The sequence below is a fragment of the Arvicola amphibius genome, chromosome 7, assembly GCF_903992535.2.
Source record: "Arvicola amphibius chromosome 7, mArvAmp1.2, whole genome shotgun sequence".
Lineage (NCBI taxonomy): Eukaryota > Metazoa > Chordata > Mammalia > Rodentia > Cricetidae > Arvicola > Arvicola amphibius.
This window is the reverse complement of record NC_052053.1, coordinates 50,169,240-50,181,116: the sequence shown is the minus strand read 5'-3', so window position 1 is coordinate 50,181,116 and position 11,877 is coordinate 50,169,240. Positions and strand designations below refer to the sequence as shown.

General features: G+C 51.4%; 1 protein-coding gene across 11 annotated transcripts in view; it reads right to left on the bottom strand.

The window, feature by feature from the left end:
- Window positions 1-11,877, bottom strand: part of Prrc2b (proline rich coiled-coil 2B) — an 80,314-nt gene that overhangs the window by 17,993 nt on the left and 50,444 nt on the right. For 7 of the 11 annotated variants that reach the window (XM_038336160.1, XM_038336165.1, XM_038336162.1 and 4 more), the window contains exons 12-16: window positions 10,408-10,723; window positions 9,785-10,014; window positions 8,001-8,196; window positions 3,465-3,681; window positions 798-2,864 (exon numbers count right to left, since the gene is read on the bottom strand). In XM_038336160.1, the coding sequence (XP_038192088.1) occupies window positions 798-2,864; window positions 3,465-3,681; window positions 8,001-8,196; window positions 9,785-10,014; window positions 10,408-10,723 (3,026 nt within the window). The remainder of the gene's footprint in view (window positions 1-797; window positions 2,865-3,464; window positions 3,682-8,000; window positions 8,197-9,784; window positions 10,015-10,407; window positions 10,724-11,877) is intronic. The other 4 variants (XM_042055426.1, XM_038336167.1, XM_042055428.1 and 1 more) reach the window with 1 other exon arrangement.

The following is an 11,877-nucleotide window of genomic DNA, read 5'->3' as shown; positions in this document are numbered from 1 at the left end:
TGGGTAAGTGTGCCGCGGACAAGGCCACCAGCCTTTCTGCACAGGCTTTCTTCGCTGAAGGGCTCTTTAGCACATTCATGATGCCTTGTGGGGGCTGGAGTGTGGTCACTTGAAACAACAGACACTTTCTTGGGTAAACTTTTTCAGGGTATGTACACCCTAGCTGTGAGCCCTAAATTCATGAGGACAGGGTGGGTGAAACCTCTGCGCATTCCTGGAACCTCAATCTGAGGCACTGACTGGGCAGCAAGCTCATCTTCAAGCAAGCCTGGGGCAATGGGCCAATACCTAACAGACTACTATTCTACCCAAAAGCTTCCAGTTCGAGAACCAGGTTCATGGGCTGCAAGCAGCCTGCTCCCCGCTACTCCTGGTGGCTCCAGACCTGCCAAGGCAGCAAGAGGGAAGCAGGACCACTAAGGCTAAGAGCTATCTCCACACGGTCAAAGGCGAGTGATGTCTCCTGGCCAGCTCCAAGCAGGAACAAGCAGGTAGACTGGGCAGGGCTCTCCAGACACCACACAGGCAACAGTCATCGCTGTAGGGCTGAGAATACATTTGGAGGTTGGACTGTGGGGGACAGGGTATGGGGGCACTTTAGGTTTAGTTGATCAAGCCACAACGACATCAACAATGACACACCATGGAGAAGCGGACAAGCAATGCAGGAGCAAATGATGGAGACGCTCACACACAGCGGCCAAGGCCGCCAGGCTTGGCAGGACGTGCATGCATGGACTTGGTGCTGCTGCAAACAGGACAACGACAAAGGACCCGCGATGGTGCTGGTGTGTTACCTTTTGACTTTCAGAGGCGTCCCACTCTGCTGGCTCTCGCAGCGGGGGGAAGTCTCACCCCCACCTGGCCTAACAGGCTTCTCCCCAAACCCTCCCGGCTCCAGCTTGCGGCTCTGTCTGTCAGCCAGGGGCCTCTGGCTGGAGAAGCTCCGCTTGGCCAGCTCCTTCTTCTCACCCAAACTGGCCCCTGACAGGCCACCATCCCCTTGTGCTTCAGGCTCAGTTGCAAGGCCTTCTCGCCGCTCCCTGCGCTCGCTGAAGTCGCTGCTCTCAGAGGCAGTCTCCCACTCTTCGTTGGCGTGATCAGAAGAGTTCTGGTAGGAAAGCTCTGGGGATCTGTGACCTCCAGGACCACTCTTGTCCCCAGGACAGAGTTTGGACCGGCCTGACCACTGACTTGTCAGCAGGTGGGACTCTTCCTCGGGTCCCCACAGGCCCAGGGACTCCCGCTCTTGACGGAGGCGCCGGAAGCGAGGGGGCTTGTCTTGGCGTGGTGGCCGCCTCCGACGGAAGGGCCTGTTCTCCGCATTTTCAGAATCTGCCCCGTGGTCATCTTGGAAAAAGGACCTTTTGTCCTCCATGCGGCTGTCTTCGAAGACCCTGCTGCCAAATGTGTCGGAGTGTCTGTAGGAGTCTGGGATGTAATCTCTGTCAGTGGTTCGCCGTGGGCCACATGGGTCACAGGGGCCATATTCCTGCCAGGAACTGCCTGGGCTCCTGCTCTGCCAGTGGGGAGGCTCTTTGGAGACAAAGGTTCGGCGGCCATAGCTGCAGTTGCTTAGGCGAGGTGGGAGGGCTCTCCCACAGGTACGGGGTCCCCGGCTGCGGGTGTCTAGGCCACCCTGGTCCTCTGTGTAAGTCCTGTTGGAGCGCCAAGAGTCCTTCTTCAGGGGACCCTCGTCCCTTTCAAGGAGCATGCCGTCATGGCCAGGCTCCAAGCCCCGCTGACGCCGCCTCTTGGGTAGCTCCTCATACTCAGAGCCCTCGCTGTGGGTCTCACTGGCGATGCGGCGCCTGGGCTTGGCTCTGGGGCAGTCTTCTGGCAGGGGGAAGTCACGAAGGCCTCTGCCCCGGCTACTGCGCTGGCCGCCACTGTACACGCTACGAGACCCAAGGACACCTGTGCCACACAGACTACTTGTGTTGCTGCCCGCAGGCCGGCCGCCTCTGAAGGTGAACTCCCTGAAGCCACGGCCACGGCTGCGGGCCTGTCCCCGGCCCCCAAAGGCCTGCTCCTCATCAATGAAGATCCAGTTGTTTCTCTTGGTTGGGGGAACGTCGCTGGCCTCCTTCGAGGGCCTGCATTCCCAGGTCTTATCAACCTTTGCATCTTCATCCAGCTTGCTGGCCTCATGAGCAAACCCAGCCCGGGTAGCAGCCTTGTCCTCCAGGGAAGAAGAGGAGACATTGGCCAGGGCAGGGCTATTCTCCTCATCCTCGTCCTCTTCTTCTGCCCTGCACACAGGCTCTTGGTCTACGGCCAGCTGGGAGCTCTCCTCTCCCAGGCCCTGCCTGACCCTCTCCAGTGCCTTCTCCTTTTCTTCTACCTTCAGGGCCTTGAGGACGGGTTTCTTGATGGGTCCCGACCTCCGGGTCCTGCCCGGCTGCTCCTGGTGCTGGCTTCGGGGCTCGGGTGTCCACTCGGGCTCTGGGCTTGGCTGTTTCTTGGGGCTCCCTTCCTTCTCCCAAGAGGAAGCACGGAAGGATGGCTCCTCCCGAGGTACCTCCAGCTCGACACTGTTGGCTGTGTCTGCAGCCTTTGGCTGGTGGCCAACATCCCAACTGCCATACTCTGGCTTTTTCTCGGCTGGGACAAAGTCGGGCTCCAATGGGGAACACCTGAGGTTTGGGGTACGCCCCCCTGGAGCACCCACCTCCTGAACATTTTCCTGGGGTGGAAATAAAAGCTCCTGGCCTATTCTTTGAGAAGAGATACAGCTGTCAAAGTCTGCTTGGGCCTTCTTGTCAAAAGCACTCAAGTACTCGTCCCCTCTCTCCTCAAAGAGACCGCGCTGGGCGCTTATGGCCCCTGCCCTTCCGGGAGAGGCAGAGTAAGACCTTTCACTCCTGAAAAGGAACCAGAAAAATCAGTCAATGTGATTGGAGCTTGGTTCCTGGTTTCCATGCTGAACAGGGCTTAGTTTTGCTTTTGTTTTGTTTTAAAGAAAAAAAAAATGTTTTTTTTTTTAAAAAAAGAAAGGAAAACACAAGCAAACATTTGCTCTAGCTTAAGACACGTTGCTTGGTGGCCCCTGGAGTCCGTGAGCGTGGAGATGGCAGTGGCAGCTCAGGTAGACCACCCTGAAGACAGAGAGGAGCTGGCAATCCCCTGGAGCAATGAACAAGCTGGAGCCTGGGAGTCTGTGAGCCTGGGCCTAGGGGGTGGCAGGGCTAGCTCCTGCATTCACACCGGAGGAGCCAGTCCAGACCCCACTCTGAGCCCACCCTATTGCCCCTTTACCCCGTGCCCCCAGTTCGACGACCACAGGGTTCTTCCTGAGCATCAGCCTGGCCATCAGAAAGAGCCACTCACACCAAGCATTCAAGCACACTGCATTCCTCTCCACCCACCCCAGGCAGTGTCTCCAGGGATGGGGCCTCTTCCTAGGGCCCTCCATGGGGACTGCAGAGTCTTCCTTCAGCCGCAGAGCAGCGGGAGGAGCTCACCTGACGTGCATGTCCATGGCCAAAGTGTCGGCAGGCTTCGGGTGGGCCAGTGAGTAGCCTTTGCTCTGCAGTGCCATGTAGCCCTCTGGGCTCCACACAGGAGCTGGGTCGATGGTGGTCACTTTTCTCTCTTGGAGTGAGGGCACACAGTTTTGATCTTCAGAGCGACAGCCAGTCCCACTGAGGGACTCCTGGGGCATCATGGGCTTCATCAGTCCTGAAGAAGGCAAAGGGTCAAGCTCTCTCCTCTGACAGAGTGTCTGGCAGCGACCTCCAAACAAAGCAGAGGCAGCTGTCGCAGCACCGCATGGACACAGCAGCTACGCCTTCAGCATTCAAGGCCTCACTCTCTGACAGAGGACCCTGCAGCACACAGGCACACCATATGACCTGCTTTTGGCCCATGGGAGTCAATTTTGGCTCCGGGAAGAAGAACCCATTTGAGTAGGGCGGTGGTGGCGCACACCTTTAATTCCAGCAATTGAGAAACAGGGTCAGGCGGATCTTTGTGAGTTCGAGGCCAGCCCGGTCTACAGAGTGAGTAGCCTGGGCTCTTACACAGAGAAACCCTGTTTTGAAAAACCTAAAAGAAATCTATTTGAAAGGTAATGAACAAACGGAAGCTGGATGTCATACTGGCGGGGCTGGTCAGTGGACCCACAACACTGGAGAGCTATGCAGACAGGAGTTGAGCCAAACCCCAGACAGCTCACGAAGACCACCCAGCCAGCACTCAAGTTGATTTTGACCCTCCCAGAAGATTAAAACAGAGACTTGGCTTCATGTACTCCTACCCATATGGGAAGACGGACACGGACACTCTACATTTTTCATTTGAGATTTCTGGCTGTTGAGGAGGAAGAGCGTGGAGTGAGTGGCCCAGGTGGACTAGGACACAGGTAAGGTGATGATGCCAGCAGCTCTGAGATGCTTCCCAAGCCTCTCCACTCTGTAGGCCCATCCTCGGCACACTCATAGGATCTCCACTGCCTCTGAAAGACTGCACATAAGAAAGCACAGGGGATTCCCACCCGGATTGTCCATCTTAGTCCAGTCCAGGGAAGGATAAAAACCACCAGCCTTGGGAATTCAGAAGACAATTGCATTCTTACTTGCTTTAAGTAGGGTTCTGAAGGGGCTATATTCAAATTTCTGCCTCCCAGAATGATGCAGAGATCTCTCAAATACACCAAAACTGGTTGTTAAGGGTTCTGAGAGGAATCCAATAAAGGTCCAGAATCTAAACCTTACCAGATCTTGAAATTGAACTTAAAATCCAAAATGGCCAGAATGTGTATGTAATACACCATAACTAGAAACTTTGTAGAACAGCCTAGAAGACTAAAGAATTGTATTTAGATGAATGAAAGCATAAGCAATTGAAAACCTGCTGGACACAATGGTAACGCCTGTAACTCCAACATCAGAGGCAGAGGCAGATCTCTGTGAGTCTGAGGCTATACTAGTCTACATAGTTAGTTCCAGGGCAAGCATGGCCAAATAGAGAGACCCCATCTTTAAAATAAAAGATGGTGAGCCGGGCGGTGGTGGTGCACACCTTTAATCCCAGCACTCGGGAGGCAGAGGCAGGCGGATGAAAGCTGGTGAAATGGTTGTAGGTGCTTGCTGCCAAGCCCAACAACCTGAGTTCAATCTTTGTAACCCCACATGCTGTGTGCATGCCACTCCCCGAACAAGTAAGTAAATGCTAAAAAGGAAACAGAGGAAGAAAAAAAAATAAAACAATGATTTAGGAAGCATATGCTGTTTCCAAAATATATAGAGCTGGGGGCTGGAGAGGTGGCTCAGTGGTTAAGAGCACTGGCTGCTCTTCCAGAGGACCCGGTTCAATTCCGAGCCCCCACATGGTAGCTTACACCTGTCTGTAACACACACAGTCAATAAAATTTAAGAAGGTAGATTAGAGCCGGGCGGTGGTGGCGCACGCCTTTAATCCCAGCACTCGGGAGGCAGAGGCAGGCAGATCTCTGTGAGTTCGAGACCAGCCTGGTCTCCAAGAGCTAGCTCCAGGACAGGCTCTAAAGCTGCAGAGGAACCCTGTCTCGAAAAAAAAAAAAAAAAAAAAAAGAAGGTAGATTAGACATAGGGGAAGAGCTGCAGACAGTTCTGAAGATAGCTCCTAGATGGCAACTTCCTTCCTATTCGTTCATTTTCATGCTCACATTTGATGTAGGAGTGTCTTCTATCTGTCTGTTGTTTTCATTGGTGAATTAATAAAGAAAACTGCTTGGCCTGATAGGTCAGAACAGAGGTAGGCGGGAAAGACAACAGAATTCTGGGAGGAAGAAAGCAGAGTCTGGCAGAAGCCATAGCTCTCTTCTCCGAGATGGACGCAGGTTAGAATCTTCCGGGTAAGCCACCACCTTGTGGTGCTACACACATAATAGAAATGGGTTAATCAAGATGTGAGAGTTAGCCAATAAGAGGCTAGAGCTAATGGGCCAAGCAGTGTTTAAATGAATACAATTCGTGTGTTGTTATTTCGGGTGTAAAGCTAACCGTGCGGGAACACAGCCCGCCACTCCTTCTACACACATTCCCTTCTCTCTCCTCTGTCTCTCCTGTAGGGAGCAAACCTAGCCTTCTCCAACGCTGGTACCTTCCTTCATGTGAAAAGTAAAATACAGGAAGGATCACCTGCAGTCCTAGCATGAGGATGGCACAAACCAGCAGTTTTGGAACAACACAGAGGGTGGAGTGATGAACACTTCAACAATACAACAAGATCAAAGACAACGGGAAGATCTAAGAAACAAAAAAGAGGAGATATATTTTGTCATTTTTGCATGTATGTGTGTGTACGTATGTATGTATGCATATATGTACATGGATGCTTGCCTGGTACAAAAAGAGGCTCAGAAGAGGCACTGGATCCTCTGGAACTGGAGTTAAGGCAGTAATGAGCTGCCATGTGCATGTTGGGAACTGAAAGAGCAGCCAATGCTCTTAACTGCTGGTCCATCTCTCCAGCCCACAGACAGCAAATGTTTTTTATTTATTTTTTTTATTTTCTTTTTCTTTTTTTGGCAAGGGTAGCAATTGAGACAAGGGTCTCACCATGAAGTTCTGTCTGTCCTGGATCTCACTCTGTAAACTAGTTGGCTTCAAAGTCAGAGACATGCATGCACGTGCCCCCAGGTGCTGGGATTAAAGGTATATACCATCACAACCAGCTTCCCAATAAACCTAAAAGAACCAGCTTTAGCAATTAAAAACTACAGACTATCAGAGTGAGCATTCTCAGCCATACAGGAAAAGATTTCCAGGTCACAGCAAAAGTCAAGAACAAAATGTGTGAAATAGTGAAGAAACCTGTAATAATTACTTTACTTCCAGACAAAGTAGCAAAGACAAGAAACACAACCAAGTATCTGGTGCTACATACTGACAGAAAGAAGGGGGATAATTCCTTTCCATGTGCTGCTAGATACACATAGCAAAAACTGCAGGTTAGCTGGGTAAGGCGGTCCCAGCCGGTAATTTCAGCACACAGGAAGCTGACCCGATCGAGAGGACTTCCATGAATGTGAGGACAGCCTGAGCTACAAGTGAGAGACTAAGTCTCAAGAACAAGCAAAACAGCGGGTGTGGTGGCTCAATGAGAGGCAGAAACAGGTTGATCTCTGTGAGTTGGGGGCCAGCCTGGTCTGCAGAGCACATTCAAGACTAGAGAGCTACAAAGTGAGAAAATAAAAGACACCACAAAAAACGAACAAGTACAAGTACTGGTGGCTTATAAGGATTTTACAAAGCCATAACCACACTGGGCGCTCTCTACTCCCTCCCTCCCTCTCAGTGCTAGAAATGAACTCAGGCACTCAGGTCCTCCTGAATACTGAAATAATGAGCTTTACCCCTACGTTAAACTTCAAACCCTGAGTCAAACAATTCTAACACCCATCAGTAACCGATCAAAGGGAGTTTAAAACACTAATGATATGGGTATTTGTACAAGACAACTAGCAAGTGCAATTTCATGTACTACTTGATATGGCTAGACAGAGAGAGACTACCTAACAGTCCAGCCTGGCTCAGCTTGCTGCTGAGAAGGTCATGCAACACAGAAACACTATAAAGTGAACAAATGGGTACCCAACAGTATTACAAAGAATGGTACAGGAAGAAACCTCAAATCAGGTTAATAGAGACAATCCAAAAGCAAGAATGCAAAGAATTGCACAGATTCGAGTGCAATTCAGGCAACTAACAATATACAAGTGCCTAACTCACGCCAACAATTGTGTTTGTTTGAAGACAGAGTCTCAATACCTAGCCCAGGCTGGTCTGAACCTCGGTACCTTCCTGTCTCCTCAGTCTCTCAAGTGCTGAAATTACAGGCACGTCACCATCCATATTCAGGTCCCAATAACTTTTTGACAGGTACAAAATTGTGTCTTTACCTTTGTAAAACTGAAGAACAACCAAATGATCCAACATAGGCCAGGCTGGATTCAGTGGGTCTACCTCTCCTGGTGCCTTCCCCTCAGGTTCCGGGCACCTGTGCCCTGTGCTTACCTGAAGCATGCAGAGCTGAGGGGTAGAAGTCCACAGGTGTCCGCGTGGGTGTAATGCGTGGGTCCATGTAGGAAGGCATCATCATCCAGCGTGGGTCGAAGCCCAGCATCTGTGGGTGGTGTGGGTAGAAGGTGCGCTGGGGGTGGGAAGGCGGGGGGTACACCGGCTGCCAGTGCTGCATCTTGTATAGCTGCTCCTAGGGAGAAGACACACAGTGAACGGGAGGGGGGCACACACAGGCACTCATGGGACAGCCCTCCATAAGGGGCACAGGGAGGCCCCTAACAAGCCACGTGGTGGGGGCACACGCTTAGTCCCAGCATTCAGGAGGCAGAGACAGGAAGATATCTAAGATCAAGCTGAGGCCAGCATGGTCTACAGAGCTACTCAGAGAAACCCTGTTGGGGCAGAAAGTCAAAATGAAGACTGTCCCAGGCTGAGGTCCCTCTGAACTGGATGAGGTTGGAGTCTGTCAGTACTAGGACCGTGCATTTGTGCACCCCCAGACTAGGGTTATAGTCTGAATGAATACTTCTCAGAACAGACACAATCCCCGACCAGGGACATGGCCATTTCTTCTTTCTGTAGCCACCACTGTACATCACACATTTGTGGCTCCAAGCTCCCCTGCTTTCTTCCTGCCAGCCTGACCCCCAATATTCCTTCATAACACACACCACTCTCTGCTTCACAGTCCTGCGGGCCTTTGCTAGCTTGAGAAAGCTGGGGCCTTGGACTAGGACGCTCCTCTCTGAACGTCCAGCACAGGCACATTCCCACTGGAAGGCAGCCACCAGCCCTGACCAGGCCTATCCTGCACTCCCACGACTCCTCCTTTGGCTGCTCTCATGGTAGGTGGCTGGTTCAAGGATGTCTCCCTAACTGAATCATAGAGGTGGTATATGTTTAGCTTGCCTGGAAATGTGATCTAAGGTATCTGAAGAGATAAACACAACCATCTGAGACCCTCACGCCACCCACCAGACACCTCTCATGCTGCCATCTCCATGAGCTCTGTGCTGTGGTATAATCCTTCTGTACACTGTGAAAATGTGCCACTCTCACTGTTGATAAGAAATGACTGATCGATAGCCAGGCATGATTTTCAGGACAGAAACAATGCTGGGAAAAAGGGCGAAGTCTGAGTGAGGAGTCTTGAGCCAGACTGAAAAAAGCAACATGTAAGTTCATAAATAGACTAGGTAAATGAGTCTTGGGGCAGCAGACAGATGAACAGAAATGGGTTAATTTACATTGGAAGAGCTAGCTAAACAAGCCTAAGTTATCGGCTGAGCTTTCTCAAAATAAGAAGTCTCCATGTGTTTATTGGGAAGCTGGCAAGTGGAACAGAAAAGTCCACCTACATATGGTGTCCAACATCCAGGGAAGTATATCCACAGAAGGCCTGAAAAAGCCTTTAAAAAAAAGTTTACTTCTCCAAGGCATGCCTATTTAAAAACATCTGAGGGTGGGAGCCCTACAAGACGGGCATCCTTAATCCAAAGCTGGTGACCCTGTCCAGTAATTCCCTAGACATAGGAAATCTCAGAAGCCTCAGTATAACTAACAGGATCAGAGGGGTGCTCTGAGTGAAGACTCCCCACCCTGCACGAAATGAAACTCAGAGATTAAGCCACTCCAGTGCATGCACAGACCTCTACCAACGGGGAGACTGTACAACTCTAACACCTGTGATGGTGACTGGCATGTAAGAGTACCGCTATTTCTCTAACTGAAGGTGAGTGGGGAGAACACACGCTCCGCGGTCATGTCCATTGGATTACCTGCTGCTGCTGCTGTTGCTGCTGTTGCTGCTGCTGCTGCTGACGCTGGAAACGAGGAGGAAGGGACTTCTGATACTTGCTGAACTCTTGTGCTGTGGACTCAGCCTCCCTGGCTTCTTCTTCGCCACTGCTGCTGCTGCTGCTGCTGCTTTGAGCCACTGCAGAGGGTGTTGCAGGTATCTCCTCTAAGAACATGGTGGGTGCTTCTTGGACAGGGAATTCTGGGGAGCCTAGAGAACAGGCAGGCAAAGAAGCGTCACAGTGAGCCCCCAGAAGCTTGCCCAACTGTGTGGTCAACGGCAAGTGCTTCTGTCTGCTGCTCCATATGCTCCACTGGGGACCAGAGTGCTTAAGTGTTTGAGGATCTCTGTATTTATCCAAATGTCCTCGAACTCTATGTAGAGCAGCTGACCTCGAACTCTCAGAGTCCTATGTCTACCTCCCAAGTACAGGGATTGAAAGATGTGTGCCACTGTAGTCAGCCAGGCCAACCCTCGTACAGGCTGATGCTTCCTGGTAGAATTGCTTTTTGCCACAGGTTTTGCTACTTCAGCCAGTGAGGTAAACTTGACACTGTGGGGACAGTAGATGGCTTACCACTGTGGGATAGGGCATCCTCTTACCTTTGCGGACAATAGGGCCATTCTCCTGTGGGGAAGCCTTCTCGATGCTAGGGGACCGGGGCACCTCCTTCTCCAGTGGCTTTGGGGCCTCGCTGGCCTTCTGGGCCTGCTTGCACTTCTGGTCCAGTTGCTTGAGTTTGGCTGCACAGGCTGCCAGCCTCTCCTCCCGGGCCCGGCGTTCTTCCTCTTCCCTACGCTTTCGGGCCCGCTCCACAGCCTCCGACATCTCTGACTGGATGAACTTCTGCCGTGGGGGTGGCTTGTCCTCCTTGTCCTCAGCGGACTGCTGACGGAACATGCTGCCCATTGTAGGCTTCTGCCAAAAGGAGGAGGGAGTGAGCTGAGGTCAGAAGCCTGAGACAATGGCCGCTTCCCTCCCACTGCGACTGACACTAGTAAAACAGAAATGGACTCTCTGTCTCCAAGAACCACAGGGGGCCCCCACCATGAGGCGATGTAACCCCAACATTGTGACTTCAAATAGATGCTTTTCCATTAATGATAAGTCATGACAACAAACACCTCTTTTGGATAGTTTCTCTATTCCCGAGTCTCCTGCAGCATGTTGAGGGTGCCCTGGGAAAAACTCAACACCAAAGAGATGTCCCATTAGTCAGCAGGGAGTGGCCAATGCTGCTGCAGGCACAGAGCAGAGCAGCAGAAGGGAGCGGGATACCAACTGAGGACACACCCTCTCATCCTAGTCACGGGACCGAGGACACACTTTTCCTTCACTTTGCATTAGACATCTGCCCGGGCTTTGGAAATGGCTATACACTGACCATTCCACGGCTTCCCTGGTAAGTCACCTGATCCTTAGAATGCACTGCTAACACCTGGGCCACCACTTCGGGTGTTTAGATGAAAACAAAAACATTAATGTGTGTATGCGTGTGTGCGTGTGCGTGCACGCACTCACGTCAGTTCTCTCCTTCCACCATCTTGGTGCTGGGGTTAGACTCAGGCGTTCAGGCTTGGCAGCAGGCTCCTTTACCCACTGAGCAATCCTGACAACCAACCTTTGTGCATTGCATTGTGGTTTTGGAGGTTTTTAAGACTTCTTTTCATTAGGCTATGTGTTTATGTCTGTGTTGGGTATGTGCACATGAGTGCATGTACCAGCAAAGGTACATTAGGCTATGTGTTTATGTCTGTGTTGGGTATGTGCACATGAGTGTATGTACCAGCAAAGGTCATTAGTGTCCTCATCTCCTTGAGCTGAAGTTACAGGTAGTTGAGAGCCACCAGATGTGGGTGTTGGGAATCGAACTTGGATCCTCCAGAAGTACATGTTCTTACCCCCTGAGCCAGTTCTTCAGTCCAATTTTATGTATTCTTAAACCTGACTGCCTCCTGTCCACAGAACTAAAGCAGACTCAAAGGGTCCTTGTTCACTGTAAAGTTTTCAGCAACAGGGGGCACTGCCAGGAGGGGAGGCAGTGTGTCTGTTTCACTTGTGTCTCTGGAGCC